At 51.3% G+C, this 20,955-nt stretch overlaps 1 protein-coding gene and 1 long non-coding RNA gene across 3 annotated transcripts in view; one reads left to right on the top strand and one right to left on the bottom strand.

Annotated features, from left to right (window-relative positions):
* Positions 1-526: 526 nt before the first annotated feature.
* On the bottom strand, positions 527-2,392 carry LOC107543208 (uncharacterized). The gene is made up of 3 exons (XR_001603785.2): positions 2,064-2,392; positions 1,898-1,944; positions 527-829 (listed from the first exon to the last, which is right to left on the bottom strand). It is a non-coding gene; the product is annotated as an uncharacterized LOC107543208 (long non-coding RNA).
* A 915-nt stretch (positions 2,393-3,307) lies between these two features.
* Positions 3,308-20,955, top strand: part of UBASH3B (ubiquitin associated and SH3 domain containing B) — a 134,877-nt gene continuing 117,229 nt past the window's right edge. Inside the window, exon 1 of one of the 2 annotated variants that reach the window (XR_015716191.1) lies at positions 3,308-3,450. Coding sequence is in view for 1 of the 2 variants with exons in the window: in XM_087828347.1 (XP_087684473.1) it covers positions 3,323-3,450 (128 nt within the window). In the remaining variant the exon portion in view is untranslated. The remainder of the gene's footprint in view (positions 3,451-20,955) is intronic. The other variant, XM_087828347.1, reaches the window with a different exon arrangement.

Below are 20,955 nucleotides of genomic sequence, written 5' to 3'. Positions count from 1 at the left end.
ACCTCTCTTGTGGGGGGGATCTCTCACTCTCTCATGGATTCAGGGTTCCCAAGCACACATATGGACTAACTTTGGTTATTTTGTCATGCTAATCGGTCTCATGTCTACTTGATTGACCAGCTGAAAGCAACTTGAGGGTAGAGGAAAGTTCCTTCCACCCACACACAGACAGTTTTCTGGAGAAACAGATCCAGCAATTTTGTGCAAGTTAGCATAAAAGGAGTCAGAAGGTGACCACGTTATTTTAATGGTTGGTATTTCTTCATCATCATAACAATGGTGGTAAATGGTTGTCTGGACAAATTTTAAGAGTTCAAATCCTGGTTCTACCACTTACTAGCCATATGATATTGGACAAGAGAGTTGATCTCTGTCTGCTTCAATATTATTTGTAAAGTGGCCAGTGAAAATATGGTTGTACCTATGTTATGGTAGGGTGGCCTCTATGTCCCCACCTGTTGCAGGCGGAAGTGGAGCTTTTGGGGTGCCATGGGAACAAGAATTTTCTGAGGCCCCCACAGGAGGATGAGGTATCATGGAAAGCTTTATTGGTGATGTGACATTAAGGGAGTTCCCCTCCAAGGTCCCCATTTCCCTCCATCCCGCCATGAAAAAAAGTCCCATTTTGTCTTCAGCGAGCTAGGATTAAAGCCACTGCTCAGAGTTTCCATTCCGCGTTGAAGCACAGTCCAGTCCAGCATCTGGCTAGCTTAGCTTGTGTTCCCAGCTGCTGTCCATTGCGTGTCGGGTCCGCATGGCCATGGAACCTGCTGCTTCTGGGCCACATGGCAGGCTAGAGAGGGTCACAGAGCAGGCGAGAGCAAGGAAGCTGGAACGATGCAAAGAGGAACAAGGAGTGAGAATTCTTTGAGGATTTTAACTAGGAGCTTAACCAATGAATCCTTCAGGATTTTCCAAGCTTGCAGTGGCTCCACCCCCTCTAGCCCGTTATCTTTGTTCCCCAGGCTAGACTGACAGGCAAGCACCTTTCCTACATCAGCCCGACTTTACTGCACATGCGCCCAAGTCTCCTTTGTTGGACCCCTTCCCCCAGTGATCCGCAGGGAAGGGACAGGTAGTTCCCTGGGGAGTGTGAAGCTGCCCGGATGACAATACTTAAAATGTCCAGCCTCCCATTTCCTATTATTTTTATTAGCTAGCTAGTTATGATGGTAGCATCTACTTTATTGCCTTGTTGAGAGAGTAAATGAGTTGTATGTATAAGAGCCTAGGAACACCACCAGCATATAGTAAGTTCTCAATACATTTGAGTTATTATTTGTGTAGTGCTATGGTTTACAAAGAGCTTCCACAGGCATTAGTAGCTCTTGACTAGGCTCCAGATTTTGACTCTAAGCCCAGGCATTTGGAAGAAGTTCAGAATCTTGGGTAAGGTCCAGCATCCACTACTGAATACATTCCCAAGGAAGATGTCTATTAGGTATTGTTCTCCCAGCCGCCTCTGCCTCTTTGCTCCATGCCCTGGAAAAACACTCTGCAAGGCCCCAGCACGCTTCCTCTGCTCTGGCAGAAGCTCCCACCCAGGAAGTATGAACTTTCCCTCCGTGCACTGTTGCTTCAGCCCCAGGAGTCCTTATCTCCCCACTTTCAAACACCACTGGGTATTCCTCAGAAAACCAGTTCTGGGCTAAGAGAATTAAACTGTGTCATTTCCCCTGGTAAAACTTTTAGATGCCTTATAAAGCAACATCAAAAAGCTGCTCTCCAGTGCTGGTCGCCACCCCTTCCCCACTCCATAAAGGGAAAGGAGCTGGCAGTTCTGGAGAGCCCAGTGCATATAAGGTGCCATGATGCATACATGCAAGGACATGGGGCTGCAGAAGGCAGAAGCAACTTGTCCAGAGAGCCACAGTGGATAAAAGCTGTGGCCACGCACCTACGTGCTCTATGGTCTTCCTCCGTCCCTGAGCTGCATTTTCTCATCTGTAAAATTAAGATAATAACCATAGGTGCTTCATAGGGACCTTGTAAAAATTCAATGAGTTAATTCATTTATTATGTTTAGCACAATGGTTGACACATCCAGCAGTCCAATAAATTACCTGAAAAAGGGAGCAGCTAAGGCTGACTCTGCGCCTTTTCCATTGCACCAGGTGGGCCCCTTGTCCCTGGCTGAGGACAGTAAGTTTATCTCCAAATGGAAGAGCCTTAACAGCTCCGAGCCCGGCTCTGGTGCGGGCGCGGGTGGGAAACCCACGTACTGGCGGTGGGAGCAGTTCTGGCCAAGCGACGAGGCAGTTCAGTTATCCCTCTGTGACCAGTGACGGTCCAGTCCCTCTGCGCCCTCGTACCGGCGGGCGCTTGCTCCTTACAGAGGCGCGAAAGCCGCTCCAAGGGAACGCCCCTTACAGTCGGAAAGCGGCTCCCAGTATCTCCCCGCCCCCTTCCTCCCCATCTCCTCCTCCCATCTTCCCCTCCCCCGTCTCCCCCGCCCCCCATCTTCCCCTCCCCCTTCCCCCTTCCGCCGCCCCTCCCCGCCGGGCTGAGCGCCCAGGCCCCCTCGGCCCTGACGTCACTCTCGGTGCTGGGGAGCGTGCTGGTTTTCCGCGCGGCCCCCGGTCGGGCCGGTGGAATTGGCCTTCCGTGGCTGGAACAATTCCCGGGTGTGCTGGGTCTTTCGGAAGCAGAACCTTTCATCTGGGCGTCTGGCTTGGCTTCTGGTTCATCGGCGTCCTCCGTCAGGGCGCTCAACTTCCACTAACTCGTACTGAGTTGATCCGGTGGCTTGAGGCCCAGTCGGCCCTACTGCAAACCACGGGGATGGCGGGGGCGCCGCGAGCGACTCCCGCATCCGCCGCCGCAAAGCAGCGTCTGGGGTCGGGCCCCCGCCTGGAAGCCAGGGACGCCGCAGCCCGCGCGCGCCCCCGGGACCTCGCCCGCGCGGCCGCTTTAAGAGAGGGGCGGGGCCGGCCCGGGCGGGGCGGGGCCGCCGCGGGCTCCGGTTCCTTTTTGATCCATTCAAAAATTACTCACTGCGAATTCCCGGACGCGGGGCGCGGAGGGAAGGGGCGGAGGGCCGAGCCGCGCGCCGCGCTGTGGCACCGGAGGCCCGCGAGCGCACGGCGCCCGGCCCCAGCCGCGCCGCGCAGTTCTGGCCGCGGCGGCCTCTCCAGGAAGCGTCAGAGTCCCGCCGCCCGCGGAGCTCCGAGCGCCGCCGCCGCCTCCCGCGGGCCCTGGGCCCCGGGCGCCCGGCCCTCCCCCCGCCAGGTCCCCCCTGCTCCGGGACGAGCCGGCTCGGGCGCCGTCCCCGGCGATGCCTGGCCGCTGAGCCCGGCTCGGTGCGGCCGCGCAGCCCCTCGGCATGGCCGCGCGAGAGGAGCTGTACAGCAGAGTCGCCCCGCGGAGGAGCCGCCAGCAGCGCCCCGGCACCGTCAAGCACGGCTCCGCGCTGGACGTGCTCCTGTCCATGGGCTTCCCCCGAGCCCGAGCGTAAGTGGCGGCGCTCGCAGCCCGCGCGGACCCCCGCCCCCCGCGGCCGGCCCTCGGCTTCGCCCCGGCTCGCCTCCCGCCCCTGCCGCCCGCCTCCTGCTGCGGGCGGGGTGGGCGCAGGAGCCCGCGCTCCTCTTCTCCGGGGGGCGCAGGGAAGACGACGCGCGGAGCGCGGGGCAGGGGAGTCGCTGGGCTGGGGACTGGCCGAGCAGGGGACTCGCCGGGCGGGGGGCTGGCCGAGCAGGGGACTCGCCGGGCGGGGGGCTGGCCGAGCAGGGAACTCGCCGGGTTGGGGGTGGCCGAGCAGGGGACTCGCCGGGCGGGGGGCTGGCCGAGCAGGGGACTCGCCGGGCGGGGGGCTGGCCGAGCAGGGGACTCGCCGGGCGGGGGGTGGCCGAGCAGGGGACTCGCCGGGCGGGGGGCTGGCCGAGCAGGGGACTCGCCGGGCGGGGGGTGGCCGAGCAGGGGACTCGCCGGGCGGGGGGTGGCCGAGCAGGGGACTCGCTGGGCTGCCTAAGGAGAGGCCTGCCTAAGAGCGAGGGCGCCGGGTTTGAGGCCCGGGCACTCGCCCAGCGAACGGGCTCCGCCGGCGGGGCCGAGCCGGTGCCTGGCGCGCTCCCGGAGGTCCCCAGCCCCAAGCCCCCGAGGAGGCGGGGCCCCGCGGAGGATTCGGGCACCCCCTGCACCCCGAGCGCTAGGCCGGCTGGCGATCCTCGGAGTGGCTGGGAACGGGGAGGGACGGCGGACGGGGCCGGCTCTCCCGCGGCAGCGGCTGCCAGCTCCGGGCGGCTCTGGTCCAGGCCCCTCCGGAGCAGGAGGAGCGGGAGCGTGGGTGCTGCGTGCTCCGGGATGGGGGGCAGGAGCGAGGAGAAGCAGCTTCTCCAGGAGCCCCGGGCTCTCGGTTCTCGTCCGCGGTGACGGCAGCGCAGAAACTGGGCGCCTGAGAGTGAGGAAGGGGCGCCGCCCTCCCCCATCCCTCTTCCCCTGGGGGTGCGGCGGGCCCGGGCCGAGACCGCGCAGGTGGCGCCCCTGCTGCCCGCTGCGCGGAGGCCTGGTCGCCAGCTGGAGGCGGCGGGGGCCCTGAAGCCGGGCATCCGAGAGGGCGGGGCTGGAACCCGCCGCGAGGAAGCACCGCGGCTGGCGGGCCCTCCTCCTTTGGCTGCCTGCAGATTGTTTAGGTGGGAACACACCGCCTGGGAGCCTGTGGCGATGCTTCTTTGAATTTCATCACCTGAAGGGGGAGCTGGGCAAACTTTATTAGGAAAGGCAAAGTTAATGAAAGGTGCCCCTCACCCCCTTTTTCAGGTTTCCTTCTCCCGGCCTCTGGGCAAGCCTTGTTTATTCTCTACTAACCTGGTTGTAACCTCTAAATCGAAACTGACCCCTCATACTTCGTCCCACCCAGCCTGCTTGGAAGGCCATGAAATAGACTGACAGTTCTGTCTGCCACTGGTTTCCAAGCACTGGGGCTCCAGTTCCTGATGCCAGAGTGGCAGGGAGAAGATGTGGTGGGCTCTGCTGGGGCGTGCAGGTGTGGATGCTGCAGGTGAGGCCCTTCTTATGGGTGATGAGTGTGCACAGCTGTCCTGAAGAATGGGACGTGCTGGGCGATGCTGCAGAATGAGCACAGCCTGAGGCCTTTTCCCTTTAAGAAATGAGGCCAGTGTTAGGATCTCAGTTTAATTAAGGGAAGAAATACTTAACTACTCAGACCGTCATGTTTGCTATTCAAACTGGCTTTAAAGGGATGAGTTTTTACTGCACTGGGTGGAGGAGGATGGACCCACATCTTGACATTAGGGCAGTGGTCTGGTTTTGGCTGGTTCACCCCTGCGATCTCATCGTAGTTAGCACTCACTGAGTACTTTCTGTGTCCAGTTCTAAGCACTTTACCTGTTACTCACTTTGTTGTCCTAGCCATCCAATGAGAAAGGTAACTGTATGCCCTCTTTATGAATTGGGAGACAGGTTTAGAGAGGTTACATGAAGTGTACAGCGTCACCACACTGAGCAGTGAGTTTGAGATTGAAACCCAGGCAGCGCACCTGCTCGGCATAGCCTCACGTCCAGGGCCTGGACGTCGTGAGTTAATGTGGGTAAACACTTAGTGCAGTGCCTGCTACAGAGTGGGCAGTCGTTACATGTTAGCTGCCGTATTTGTTTCTGTGGCTGCTGTAACAAGTCACCACACACTGGGTGGCTTAAAACAAGAGAAATGTAGTCTATAATTCTGAAAACCAGAAGCCCTAAGTCAGTGTCCCTGGGCTGAAATGAAGGTGACAGCAGGGCTGTGTCCCCTCCAGAGGTTCTCAGGGAGAATCCATGCCTTGCCTCTTCCAGCTCCTGGTGGCTGCAGGCATTCTTTGGCCCGTGGCTGCATCACGCCGATCTCTGCCTCACGGTCACATCAACCTCTCTTCCGTCTGTCAAATCTCCCTCTGTCTCTCTCCTATAAAGACACTTGTGAATGTATTTAGGACCTTCCTGGATAAGTCAGGGTAATCTTCCCATCTCAGGATCCTTCACTTAATCACATCTGCCAGCTACTTTTTCCCCCCATAAGTTAATGTTCACAGGTTCCAGGGACCATCTTTTGAGGAGACATTATTCAGCCTGTCACAGCTACTGTTATTGCTACTGGCACTGCCTCTCTTTCCTGAAAAGGTGAGGGAGTGTCCTGCCTCTTTCAGATTCTCTGCCTCCCAGTGGGCTGAGCCCTCGGCAATCATCTGACCTAATCCACTCCCTACCTCAACCTAGAAAGGCCGATATGGTCAGCCTTCCCCTTAATAGCAACTCAGGTCACTAAGAAGAGGGACCAGTCCCTGGGGCCATCTGAGATCTCAGAGAGCAGGCTTTTAACTTTATTTTGGAGAGTTGAGAAGAGAGCAAAGGTGTCAGGCTTAGCTTCTGAGAAGCCTCAGTTTTAGGTCTTAAGCCTGGGGGAAGGAGCATGGTGACAGTGAAAGCAGGAAAGAGCAGGGATGGTCTCCTGGGGTGAGGATGCCTTGGCTGTGACAGGAAGAAGGGATGACGCCTACTTCTGGGGCATGGCCTGTGGCAGAGAGAACAGTGGAAGCAGCACCCACAGTTCTGGGTCCCCCCAGGTCCAACTGGGTCTAGTGTTGTGCAGCAGCAAGGGGATCTTCCACTGGGCCTGGGTGGCAGTCAGAGAACTCAGAGGCCAGAAAGGCCCAAGTCCCTTTCCAGCTTGTGCAAGTGCCTGGTTTGGATGTCACTTTATCCCTTGGGGCACCACCCCCTCCCTCTGAGGGGGCAGGATTAGTCTGCACATGCTTCTTAAGTACTTGATAGAGCTACAGGGAGAGTGCTGAGCAAGCAGGGTGGCCTCAGGGTGTGCTCTCTAGCTCATTTCTCCCTTGTAGCAGTGCTGATTTTTTCCATCCCACCTTATGACGTTTAGCCCAGCTGAGACAGGGCTGTGGAGGAGCCTGCGGGATGGCGGAGGGCTGGCCTTTATGGTGTGTATCTGTGAATGTGTAAGCAAGCAGAAGGTAAGGAGGTGTCAGGAGGCCTCAGGAAGAAAACTTCAAGGGGCCAAGACAGCCTATCCCTTTCTTTTTCTTTCTTTCGTTTTTTTCTATGCCCAATAGTTCTGCTGTGTTCCAAAAGTTCAAAAAATAAAGGCCCAGCTTTGCCAAGACTGGAGTGAGGTTGGTGGGAGGAAAAGGAAGAGTGTGTGTGCCCTGCAAAGGCCGGAGGAAGAGGGAGCAGGGCCCAGGAGAAGGCGGGACAGGAGCTCTGGAGAGGGGTGTTGCTTTGTATAACCCCACCTGTTCTATGCCGTCCCCTGGTGGCCTCTGCAGTTGGGGGGTGTGTGTGTGAGGTGCTCCTCTCTTATCTCTTCTGTAGCTTGAGGCCAACTGTGGGGGCCAGTCACTGAACAGTGGATTTGAGAAGTCCGGGCTGATACAAGTTTTGCTTGGGGTTTGTGTGAGGCTGTCTGTGGCTGGTACTTTTATCTGTAGCCAGTGGCTTTGGAACATTTCCTAATGATTGAGAGATATAATCTAGCAAAAGGACATTGTGATAGGGGTCAGATGGAGTTCTAGTTCAGCTTCTGACTGACTAGTTGAAGCTTGTAAGTCTTCTGCTTAACGCCTTTGTATCAATATCCTGACCAGCTTCCATGTATGGCAGTGCCCATTTTGTGTAATTCACAAGGCTTTGTGAAGACAAAATGGTATCAGGGCAGGAAAGAACCTGGTGTTGAGAGTATAATCTGGACACAGGGTAGATGTGAGTATGGTATTATGCAGGATTGGCAGAAGGTGAAGGACGTGAGATGGTGCTGAGGTCCTCGGCAGGGACTCACATGGCTGTAGCTTGGCCTTTTTCCTGCTGAGGCTGTTTGAACAATGCCTAGTGAAGGAAAGGCCATGGCACAAGGAAAGAGCTGGAAGAAGCGCCTTTGCTCTGGACAGGAACCTTCATTTGCTACCCCTCAGTGCCCAAAGAAAAAAGGAGCTCAAAGTTGGCTACGCAAGGAATTGAGAGGCAACTTGGAAAGCCTGTGAACTAAAATACCCAGTTTCTTTGGTCATCTCCCGCTTACCTGGTAATTGACATTGGTTGGATTCCCTGAAAGTACTTGGTCGACTCAGCATTTCTGAATTGTGGTTGATCCTGAGCGGGGGCTACAGCTGCTTTCCCAGGGGTGCTGGGCAGAAAGAGAAGACAAACCATGGCCGCAGGAGCGACAGGGTCTTATCTGTGGGTAGGGCAAGGATGTGTAATCCACCCAACACGACCATCTGCCCACGTAGCACTCCCTTTCATTTGTGTGTTATTTTACAGCTGAAACATTGCTCTCACATGCACTAAATATCCCTCTTGATCCACACAGCAGTTCTGTGAGGTAAAGCACAGGATCAAAGCCACATTTTTAAAGTTGAGACTTGAGGACCCGAGAAGCTCAGACATGTCTCCTTGCAGCCTTGGGCTATAACTGTAAGTCTGGTGAGCTTTCCAGGCTACAGAGGGGTCTCGGTTCAAAAGGAAATACCTTGGTGTGTGTCCTTTTTTAACTTCATCAAGGTCTAATTTACGTACAGTAAATTAACCTGTTTAGAGGGTGATCGGTGTTGACACATGAAAACACGGGGAATCAGCACCACAAGACACAGCGCATGTTCATCATCTCTGAAAGTTGGCCTGTGCCCCTTACAGTCAGTGTCTTCTCCACCCCACCCTGGGCAATGGCGATCCACTTTTTGTCACTACTGATAAGTTGGTGTTTTCTAGGCATACAGGAAAGGGACTCACAGTGCAAACTCCTGTGCCTGCCTGGCTTCTTTTTAATATTTTTGAGACTCGGCGGTGATGGTGTGTGCATCAGTAGTTTGTTTCCTGTGTAGACCTTGATGTAGTTTAATGGGCTAGTAACATAATTATAACCATTGTACACAGTTCCTATGACAATTCCCTGTTACATTCTAACGATACCTTAGATTTTTAGGCCACTTAGAGATTACAAAGCAGATTTATGTACATAATCACTATCAAGTCAGACATGATAATTTCATGAGAAAACTGAGTTTCAAAAGATTAAGTGTCACAGAGAGTAAAGAGCTTCCTGCCTTATGACTCTGTCCTCTGGTTTTTGTCACCACCCTGCCCTCAGCTGTCTCAAACTCTAGCTGCTTTTCACTGAGAGGACAATAATTCTCAGAGCTAAATGTTTTGCTTTTCAGAGAGACAACAAAACTAGAGAATCCTGTGTCTCCCACCAGCCCTGCTCCTGCCAGTGGCAGAGTGGCAGGACTGCCAGCTCCACCCTGCCCCAGTAGGCATCTGGTGTGTGTGTGGGGGGGTGCCCCTCTTCTTGGCAACCATAACTGAAGAGACCCTGTCATTATCTGCCTGATACCTGGAAGTCTAAACTTGGGGTGGCTGTTCACACAGCCTGGGTTCAAAGCCCAGTCCTGCCCTTTACCAGCTGGGTGACCTTGGGCGAGTTGCTGAATCCACTAAGGCCCAGTTTCCCTGTCAATAAAGTGTTGGTGGGAACAGTACCTGACAAGTGTTGTGAGGCCTAACGGTGCTGTTCCGTGCAAACATTTGGAGAGTGCCTGGCATTTGGTGAGCCCAGTGAAGAGTAGGTGTTACTGCTGCTCCGATGGTGGTTTTATTCTGCATGGCTCCCTTTGCCGCCTGGATCACCCTGCACTGTTACAGCTCCCCTCCACTCACTGGACTGTGCGCAGAAAGTAGTGAGTGCGGGGGAGAGCCGAGTGGTGCGTCCCCTAGTTCCCTCAGCACTTCCGTCTGTTCTCCTGAGCCTCTCTGTAGAAGCCCCAGGGTTGCCAGGCCTGTGGAAGCAGACCCAGAGCAGGGCAGTGCTGTCCAAGCTGCTGCCTGGAATGAATAGCTTGGGTTGGGGATTTGAAGGAGTGCCATATGGTTGTCTTCTGACTAGTCTCAGATGGGATTAGACTTCAGCCCTGGAGAGGAAAATAATTTAAAAATGCACTCAGAATGGCTCCTCTGCACTGGGGTGGGTACAGCTCCGGCAGGACAGAGTTGCTGCTTGGGGGATGAGATGCCTGTGGTCCCCATCGGCACTGAAAGCCCTTGTCTTCTTCATTGGAGGATTTCCCCAGGGGGTCCCTGGGTGTTACCTGGAAGCTTATGGGAGAATCTCTGGGTTTTCTCTTCCCCAGAAGAGCGATGTGTTGCCAGTGGAAACAGTGTCCTTTCACGGGGGCAAACGAAGCATTCCAGAAAACCCATCTCTGTGTCCCACCGTGGAAAAAGTCCAACCTTGTCTTCATCAAGCCTAGTACAAAGGCCAAGGTCCAAATGTTCTGTGCCATTGGTTCAGTCCAGTCCAGTCTTTGTCACCCTCTGTCCAGCTTACTCTGTTCCTGGCTGTGCTCTGGCTGGCTGTGCCCAGGCCCACGCTTGTAGTCTGCATGGCTGCTGGCCTCGTGGCTGCTAAACCCATGTGGCTGCTGTGGAGAGAAGACGCTGGAGCAAAAGGGGCCAGCACTTGTTACAGAGAGGGGGAGAGAGAGGTTGATGCTTTGTTAGGCTGGGTATCTTGTCTTGGGCTTGGGAAGGACTAGGCTCTTTTCAAACTAACCAACTTCCCCATCTTTCCTGGGCTGGCTCTGGCTCCTCCCCTAACCAGTCCATTTCTGAGCTCTTCCAGAGTTCAGAGTCTGTTATCCAATGGATCCTTTTTCCAGGCAAGGCACCACCCCCTGTGTTCTCCATCCTGGTTCCTACTATGCATGTCTGTGGGGAGGCTGGAGAACTGGTCCTTTCTCCCAGCATGGGGGAGGGAGGGACAGTCATTCCCTTGGCAGGGAAATGCTGCGATCCCCTGGTGTGCCTGTGAATGCTCCAACTTCCTGGCAAAGCGGGCTTATGCTCCCTGGCCGATTCTGCTTAATAATGCCCGATTGCCTTGCTCCCTGCCCTCGTTAATACCTAGCTACCTGTGCTCACAGATGGATAGACATCGCAGCAGCCTGAGCCCTCTGGACCATCTGTCGGGCTCAGGGCATGTGATGGCTGATTCCTTTCTTGTCGGTCCGTCTTGCTACCGTTTCCTTTTTCCTGGTGACTTTACCCTCTTGCTTTTTGCCACCTACTGTTTATAAGGATGAGGCCTGTGGTGAAGTGCCTCAGGTGAACATCAGAAATTGTCTGAGCTCTTAGTGTTCTCAACATAAGAAACATCCAAAGCTAAGAATTTTTATGAGTTTATTTGAGTCAAACCTACGACAATTTCTGGGAAGCAAAATCTCAACGGATTGAGAAAATGCTATGGAAAAAGGGCAGTTTTACCACTTGTTTTATGCATCAGAATCAAAGGGGGAGACACGGGGTTACATAAAATTCATTGGTGAGAGACTGAAAGCAAAGTGGGGGAATCTCTGGAATTGGATAAAAAGTAAGAGGAATATACACATACTTCTTTTACATAGGTGGGTATCCGGAGCGTTAACAATTAACATGATAATAGTAACAATGAGGGGATTTGGGGTCTCTGCTCTGGTGGTGTTTGTGCTTTGAGGTGTCAGAAAGAAGGAAATTACCTTGATATTCCAAAGGCATGTGGTGAGGTACCTTATCATAGATGCAAAAAGACTGACAAGCCCAGTTAGGGTGAAGGCTGACCTTTGTTAGGGAAATATACCGGCCTAGGACATGACTACCCGCCATGAACTGCTTTTAGTTAGAAAGGTTTAACTTCAGACTGTTCTATGTGGTTACCTTAGGTCTCTGGGTTTATAAGGCCCCGTGTAGGCCTCCCGAGCCTGCTGAGTTTGGTATGTAGCGCTCTTTTCATCACAGTGTATACACAGCATCCTACTAAATTCTGTGCGGTTCCTGGGAGAAGATGCATGTCAGGTTTCACAATCTGTCACTCTGAATCAGCCACTCTCCCTAGCTGGCTGCCACTGCTAACGGCAGCTCAGGGGTGACACACAGTGAAAGCAAACTCAGTTCCCCACCTGGCTCTGTGCTCTCACTCTGCTCTTAGCTGTTTGGACTCACATACTTTTTTTTCCCTGGCCTCAGTGTTCCCAGCTGTAAAAGGGGTTAAAGTCAACAACCACCTCTCAGGCCCCTTGCAGTTCTGGTGACTTGGGGTGACATAGGTAAGTGTTTTGGGGCAGGTATTTTCACTTCTTCATGTATGCTTTTCTGTTTCAGAGTGTTTAGCTTTTCTGTATTTTTATTTGGTTTTGTTTTCCCTAAAGGTTTATTGTCAAATTCTCTTCTCCCTTTAAAGAAAACTCTTCGGGACTGTTGATATTCTAGAGTAAATAAATGGAAAGAAAGATAATAGGCAGTTATGACAGTGGGGAGTTGTTTCACTAGTGTGCATTAGTATAATTTTCAGATTGGTACATAATGTTCTTTCCTGAAAAGTATGACTAACGTGCTGGTTACATGAGCGAGGAGGTTAGCGCCTTGAGTCCAGCCTCTGGGGGAGACACGTTGCTCATGGCCCCTTTGTAATTAAAGGGACATCTTCTCTTCAGGAGGCCACCAGCTGTTTGTGTGACAATTCCCCTTGTGTCCCTCTGTCCCATTGGGAACATAAACATTCTTGTACATAGGGCAACATGGCAGTGAACTCCACCGGGACCAGGGCTGTCGCCACCCGCAGTGGGAAGCTGAAGAAACACCACGTGCTCCTCCCAGGGGTCCGGAGACAGCCGAGGAGGAGCCCACAGCACAGGTGGCCAGAGGCAGCCAAATGTCTCCGGATTCTTTTCAGGTTTTGTGGGATAAGCCTTCTCCATAAGTCAGGTGCAGCAGCATTCTTTAGAGCCCTGCTTCCGAGTAGTCTGCGCCCCATTCAGACACTTTCCGCGAGCATGCGCTCACTGAGTGCTTGTTCTCTGACCCTGGGAGACAGCGCGTAGGAGGAGGCAAGAGCCCGCGTCCTGTGGCTGCTGCTGCGCACAGGCTGTTCAAGCACAAGGAGGGACAAGGGTCGCTGGGGATCCGAACCTGGGCACCTGCCGTCTCACTTCTTGCTCCACCTGCCCCCCGCCCTGAGGCCTCAGGAAGCTTCTCCCTGTGAGGCAAGCAGGGTGGTCGGTCACCCCGTGTTGCCCACAGCGACAGAGTTCTTTGTCCAGGGTCTTTAGGCACAGTGATCTTTTCTCTTCGGAGCCTCTTATCTTGACAGTTGAAATCTTTAAAGAACAGAAGAAAAAAACAAAACAAAACGTTGTATCTGTCTCATCTCCATGGCCAGTTCCCTGGGCAATGCCTTTTTTAATGCGAAGGCACCTCAAGACGTGTTTATAGGCAACTCTTATAACCTGTAACAGCAGTTGGGGGTGAAGGGATAATTAGGTACAATATCTGCCCTCAGGGAACTGGCAAATAGTGTTGAAGATAGAGAATTATGATAAAATGTGGTAAATGTGGTGCAGAAGATAGATGCAGTAACAGTGAGAAGGTACTATGGCCAGACAGAGACCTGAGGCGAGTGAGGCGAGAGCAGTGGGGGGAGTTCGGGAAGATCGGGAGACAGGTCAGATGACTTAACATTATACCATGAGGGTAAGATCCAGGCAGATTTTAATTTCAACCTGGGTTTCTTGAATGAGCCTCCTCACCGGCCTCCCGCCTTCGATCTCGCCACAGCCCCAGCACCCCAGCTAAAGGACACCTTAGGCACTAGGTTACCTTCTGGTTTAGAAAGAAGAGAAGTTGTGGCTCTCTGTCTCTCTCTCTCTCACACACGCACACACACCCACCTGGCCCATAGTTGGGCCTCAGTTTAGCTTTGACGTTTTATTCATTGTGCCCTGGGACACCCACTCAGTGCCTGGATGCACCAGGAGCTTGTCGGGATGTGAAGACTGTCCTTGAACAGGAGCTCAGCCTTCCCCATGAGCGCAAATCATAAACCGCAGACGCGGCGCCACACAACCGGTTAGTGCCGGAGTAGAGGTTCGGAGAAAGCTCTGTAGGGACCACAGGAGAAAATGATTAGTGCAACTTGATAAGGTGGAGGAAAGCAGAGAAGGTGACAGTTAAGAAAGACCTTAAGCAATGAAAAGATTTTCTAGGCCTGGGGGCAGGCATCCCAGTCAGAGGACAGCTTGAAATCCAGCGGAGGTGCACAGGGAGCTGAGGACTGGGGGGCAGGCGACAAGAGGAGTGGCGAGGGAGGAGAGCAGGGAAAGATTGGGCCTAGGCGTGTGGAGTGACGCCGTAGAGCACGGTCAGTGTGAAACACAGAGCAGCAGACGGGGACTCGCATGGAAGCGGGGAAGGTGGTTGCAGTAGCCCGGGTGGCAGATTGATAGGGCTTGGGGTAAGAGGACAAGAGCCAGGTCCTGGAGACGTTTTTGAATTCGAATTAACCTGATTTATAATCTGTTGTGTGCAGAGAGTGAGAAACAAAAGGTAGTTTAAGATTGACAGCTTGTGACACTGGAAAGGCAGAGACAATATTCACCAAGCTAGAACACACAGGAAATAGGGTATTTTTAGGGGAAGATTTAGATTTTGAGGACGAGGGGACAAGTTTGGCCTGAGACATGTTTTAGGTTCTGTAAACATGTTAAGATACAATTGGAAATGGGGATCTGGAGCTCAGAGAAGTTAGGGCTAGAAATGCAGCCTCGGGAATTGATGGTAGTAGAAGGCATGGGGATAGGTGTGATGAGCTAGGCAGAGTGTAAAGAGAAGAGCGAAGCCAACCTCCAGAGGCAGAGTCTGAGGGACAGTCTGGGCTAGAGGACAGGTGAAGGAGGCTAAGAAGCACCGTCGGAGAGGCAGGAAAGGGCGAGACGAGAGACGTCCTGGGAGACGACAGGGCAGAAGAGAACTTCATGAAAAGATGCAAGTCAACAAAGAGTTGCTTTTCCTTTGCATTTCCAAAGTGAGTAAAATCATTGGTTGTGAGTGAAATGTTCCCAGAGGAAAACGATTCGGAAGCCTGTCGGGGTTTCCGGTAACCCTCTCCAGCTCCTGCGGACCCCTGGGAGCCAGGCCCCGGGGCCTGCTCAGCTCTTCAACAGCTGTCTGCAGGAAGCTGGGGCCTGCGCGCAGAAACCCAGGCTGCCGACTGCGCCCTGACTGGGAGTAGACAGATTATTTGGAATCTCTGATGTGAGCCTCACCTGCCCTTTAGAATTCCTCCACTGCTAAATTCCACTTACAGATTTTAATCGCCCCCCATTTGTACTTCAGTACCAAGCCCCACCTTACCGCCCTCACTGGAAACCATAGTGAGTCACACGATTGTCGTTGCTGAAGTGACCATTCCATATGATATTCAGTAGATCCTTCCTGCTCCTGCCTGCATGCCAGTCGGTGCATTCAGTGCTGTGGATAAAGCTCTGAGAACCTCAGTTCCTCCTCTTTTTGGTCACAGGCTGCTGAGATCTCAGCCTGCCATGCACTACACTCATTTTCCATAATGTCTTGTCTCCAGTAAGTCCCTGCCGCCACCACCTCACCATCAGAAATACCTCATCAAGGAAACTGAGGGTCTCTGCTCTGCTCTAAGACATCGAGATTCATGAGGGAGCTGGTAGTCAGCTGGAGCAACTTCTGGGGCCCTGAGGGAAGGTTTTCTCCAGCTTTCTAAGTTACAGCACATTGTTCTGCTCACGTTGGTCTGTCCACACTCACCTTCAACCTGGAGATGAGTGGGAAAGTGTGAAATAAGAACTGATGATGGGTGTATTGGGGGCTGTGGAAGGAAATGATAGGGGAAGGAAGGTGGAGTAACTAAAGAAAAGACCTGAACTGGGGTCCCCTGGATCAAGGTTGGGGGAAATACATTCACCGAAAGAAAGGGAAGTTGTACTTTACATGGTAGGTTGTATGGTTCTGGGAATAGAATTTCTAAGAGTTGGTAGACGCTGAAAATGTCAACGCAGAATATACAGTTTTAAACTTAGGTGCTCAAGGAGTGTTAATTATTCATTTCCTAGACTGTTTCTAACAGGAAATTGCATAATAGTCACTTGCTCCTGACCTGAGAGTCATGTATGATGGAAGATAGGTTTCGCTTCAGCGTGAGAAATTCAGAAGATTTCTGCCCTAGGTTTAGGATAACTGAACTGTACCTGTTGAAACAGAGTGTTCCTACCGGGAAAACCCTACAGATGTGGATTCTCAGAAATGTACAGCTGGAATCGCTGGGAGAACTTATCAGTCCAACTCCCTCCTTTTACCTACAAGTAAAGTGAGGCGAGCAGATGAAGTCACCTTTTCAAGACCAACTGCTAGGCTTTGACAGAAGCAGAGCTTAGGCTTCCTGACCCCCAGCCCTGCCCTCAATTTCTTTTCTATGTCAGGCTACCTCCCTGAGCCCAGGCTCTGCCTCCAAGAAATAGATTTCAAACACGGTTTTGGCTCTGTTTTCTGGAGAAATGGACTGCTCTATTGGCAGGTCAGCCCTTTCATATACTTTGTCTTTTCTTTCCCTTTTGCTCCCCTCCTTTCGCCTGCCATTTACTCACGTCTCAGCCGACAGAAGGTGAGGCTAACAGGCCAGTGGAGTGGTTACCTCTGAGAAGGAAGGTGAGCTGGGTGGGTGAAGTCTCGCACCAGTGGTAGCGTGGGTGTTGGAGAGGGTCCATAGTTGTCCCAGTCACCCACCCAGGAAGATAACAAAAGTCACATTCTGCTATGGGGAAAAGAAAATTGGTTTTAGAGACAAAGGACTGGGTTCAAATTCTGGACCTGTCACTTTCTGAGAACGTGGTTTTGAGCAAGTTATTTCTATAGGTTGAGTGAATCAAAATGAGGCAGTGTATATAAAAGTAATAATAACCACAGAAAGTCATGCCCACGTAGAGTGAGACTGGTGTTTGTTATCAACGGTTGGGTCATGGTGCTTTGAGGCTCTTCCAGAAAGTCTGTGACACTTGGGTTTTGTGCTGTGTGGAGCGAGCCCCATTGTTGCAGAGAATTCCGTCCCTGTGAGGACCATGAGGAAGAGCCACTTACGGGCCAGTTCCAGCAAAGTGAACACCTGCTTCTGGAAGCTTAAATTTTTATTTCACCTCTTTTGGAAAGTAGGGACGTAAGTCATAGTGAGCTAGCAAGTGGCTTTTTGAAAACCAGAGGTTTTGTGAAACACAGAACATGTGGCCAAAGGCATGTGTAGCAGTTTCCTTGCTGTTGTGACAGATTCAGGGGCTTACAGCAACCCAATTTATTCTCACGGTTTGGAGATCAGAAGTCCAAAATGGGCAAAATCCAGATGTCACTGGGGCTGTAATCGTTCTGGAGGCTGTAGGTGAGAATCTGCTTCCTTTTCCAGCTTCTAGAGTCTGTCCACCCACATATCTCGACGAGTGGCAACTTCTACCTTCAAAATGCATCACTTAGACTTCCACTTCTGTCATCGAATGCCCTTCCTCTCTGTCTCCGACTCCCCTGCCTCATCCGTTCCCTTGTAATAACCTTTATGATTGCATCTCTCCAGCTCAAGGGTCTTAGCTTAATTGCATCTGCAAAGCCTCTTTTGCTCTGTAAGGGACATATTCATAAGCTCTGGGATTAGGACGTGGGCATCTTTGGGGAACCATTATTTTGTCTACCACAGAACAGCAAGTGATTTTTATGAAAACAAGGGGTTGGGGTGTATGTAAGCACTCGCTCTGCATTTCTGTTAGTTCATGGTGTTTCTCACAGGATGGAGGTTTCTCGGTGCTCCTCATTGCATTTCCTGTTGCTAACTTATCACCCTCATCATTCCCAACCAAACACCAAATATTCATACTAACCTTTATTGAGTGCTTACTGTGTGCCAGGAAATATTTTAGATACTTAACATGTGCATTATTTTGTACATTCCCCATAACAACTTTATGATAGGAACTTTCATTACCCCCATTTTACAGATGAGAAAACTGAGGCACAGAGATTTAAAAAAAATTTTAGTCACAGTTGATATTCAGTAGTTTATTAGTTTCCATTGTACAGCACAGTAGTTAGACATTTATATAACTTACTAGGTGGTCCCCTGATAAATTTAGTACCCACCTAACACTGTATACAGTTATTAGAATATTACTATGTTCCCTGTGCTGTACTTACATCCCCGTGACTATTTGGTAACTGCCAGTTTGTACTTCTCAATCCCTTCACCTTTCTCACCCAGCTGCTCAACCCCCTCTCATCTGGCGTTTTGTTCTCTGTATGTATGAGTTAGTTTTTGTTTTGTTTGTTCATTTTTTTCTGTTTTTTGGATACCACATATAATTGAAATCATATGGCACTTGTCTTTTTCTCTATTACTTATTTCACTGAGCATAATACCCTCTAGGTCTGTCCATGTTGTCACAAATGGTAAGATTTTGTTCTTTTTTATGGCTGAGTAATAGTCCATTGTAGATATGTATCACATCTTCTTATCCATTCATCTGTTGATGGACACTTAAAGTTGTTTTCATATCTTGGCTATTGTATATAAGGCTGTAATGAATATAGGGATTTGTATGTCTTTTTAAATTAGTGTTTTGGATTTCTTCGGATAACTACACAAAAGTGGGATTGCTAAGTCATATAGTAGTTCTGTTTTTAATTTTTTTTAGGTAACTCCATACTGTTTTCCACAGTGGCTGTACTAATTTACATCCCACCAGCAGTGCACGAGGGCTCCCTTTTTCCCACATCCTCACCAGCACTTGTTGTTTGTGGACTTATTGATGGAGCCATTGTGACAGGCGTGAGGTGAAATCTCATTGTGGTTTTATTTGCATCTCTCTGATGATCAGTGATGTTGAGCATCTTTTCATATGCCTGTTGGCATCTGTATGCCCTCTTTGGAGAAATGTCTATTCAGGTCCTCTGCTCATTTTTTAGTTGGGTTGCTTTTTTAGTGTAAAGTTGTATGAGCTCTTTATATATTTTGGATGTTAACCCCTTATCAAATGTAACATGGGCAGATATGAGGTGCAGAGGTTTTAAAGTTGCTCAAGATCATGTAACCAGTAAGTGTAGAACCCGCCAGGCTGACTCTGGAATCCTTGTCCTTAACCAGCTGTGTAGCTGTTGCGTAGTAAAGTTTGGTGAATGGCAGAAGGAAAGAAACTTGAGGTCCACAGAAATGATGTGATGTCCCTAGATCACACAGAACCGGGCTCAGGAGGGCAGCCTCACTGTCCTTCGGTTTGGTCTGTTACTGGGCCTCAACTAACTGCAGTGTTAGTTGCTGTTTGATGTGGTCTGGAGTGACAGTGATAATCACCCTTTCTAAAAGCACATGCGCGTCTGTGTACACGCCGCGCATCCACACATGCGAGCTACCCATCTTGGTTCGGCTCCACACTATGAGAAGACAGGCCCAGGATTGTACTCGGGTTAGTAGAACACCAAGTGGCTGCTGCAGATTGAGCCTCCACAGTAGGAACGGGAAGTGGCTCCCATTACTGTGGCCTCCACGAGGTCCTCCTTGGACAGGTGCCTAGTGGTGCGCCTGGTACTAGATTTTGTGGTCAAAGTGATGTACATTCATATTCCTGTTCTGCTTTGGGCAAGTTACTAAACTCCTTTGAGATTCAGTTTCTCATCTGTTAAATGAGGGGAATGATACTGCCTCAAGGGATGGTTATCATGATTAAATGAGGTAATACACATAAAATAGTTAACGCAGAGATCAACTCTTCAGTGCCTAAGTGGTGGATATGGTGATTAAGACCACCAGCTTTGTGTAGTGCACAGTGCGCTCTGGACACGCGTTAATAAGTCATTCTAAATCTTTGGTGAGCTTGTGTTTCTAAGTTCTTGCCCCAACCTCTTTAAGTCCTGGGGCTTAGGGATAATTTAAATAGCGTTCAGTTGACTGGATATGCATTCTGGGGTGAGGCAAAGAGATGAGGAGCTGGTTAGAAACGTGGGGTGCCTCTATTCCTCAGCGCAGAATCCTAATGACATCACTCCTGCCTTCCTGCCTGGCCTCACAAGCACCCAGACTGCTCTCCTTCTCAAGGAGGACCCCTGACGTGTCCGCTGTGCGGTGATGATGCCAAGGGGCCCTGTGGGAGTTTGTTTGTAGGTGGGTCTTGAAAATCAACTGATTGAGGAAGACGAGCCTCATGGGGATCTCAGACCTCACTGAGACCCACAGTAACTGTGTCATGATTGAGAACATCTGAAGCTCTTCCAGTGAATGAATAACTATAGACTAAGAGGGCAGCCACGCCCCTTTGCTGCCCAGTTCCTCAGGCCCCACAGATCTCTAGGCGTCACTTCATCGGTCAAGAGTTGGCAGGGAGGTGATAAGTGTGGTTGTGTTTTTATGGCTTGTGGCTGCGAGCCCTGCAGGCCAGCGGGATGGGGAGGTGGGCCAGCCCAGGAAGAGTGGCTGGACTTCATTCAGCAAGAGGGCCTGTTGGCGCATGGCTGGTGAAGGCTTTCAGATGGAACGACTTGAGTAAACATAGAAGGTCACTGTTTGCTAGGCAGCTGGCTGTGAAAGGTGTGGAAGATAAGAGGCGAAATCTCGTTTGAATTTTTAAAAAAATGTCTCCTTTCCATTTTGTGCATTCTGCAGAACTAGCTACTGCTTTCCTGAGTTGACCTGGTGAACAGGTATGTGAGGCTAAATATGTTTAGCCTGAAGAGGACTTTAAGGGGTAAGGAAGCAGCCCAGGCAGGACAGAAAGAAGATCCTATTAATCCAACCACATTTCACTGAGCAGTGACTTTGTGGCAGGCACTAGGGATTTGTGCTAAGTGCTGGACGGACAAATATTAGTGAGACCTAGTTTCTGACCACAGGAAGCAACCAAGCTCTTGGGAAAGACAGACTCAAGCTGATAACTTCACTATCATGTGGAAGATAGGACGGGAGGGAAGGTGTCTCTCCCGTAGTAACTGGAGGGCTGTCGTGTGAAAAGAGGACACTTGTTTTGTGGACTTCAGTCAGTGCCTCTAATTGCTGGGTCGCAGAGTTTGGTTTACCAGGGAAAACTTTTAGAAATCAGTGTCCCAGCTATGGTGTGCTGTGCCCCCCGAGGTTGTGTTTTCTGCCTTTGG

This window comes from Miniopterus natalensis, chromosome 20 (genome assembly GCF_054644295.1).
Source record: "Miniopterus natalensis isolate mMinNat1 chromosome 20, mMinNat1.hap1, whole genome shotgun sequence".
In the NCBI taxonomy this organism is placed as follows: Eukaryota; Metazoa; Chordata; class Mammalia; order Chiroptera; family Miniopteridae; genus Miniopterus; species Miniopterus natalensis.
Note: the sequence above shows the minus strand (reverse complement) of the source record. Positions and strands in the feature narration are given on the sequence as shown.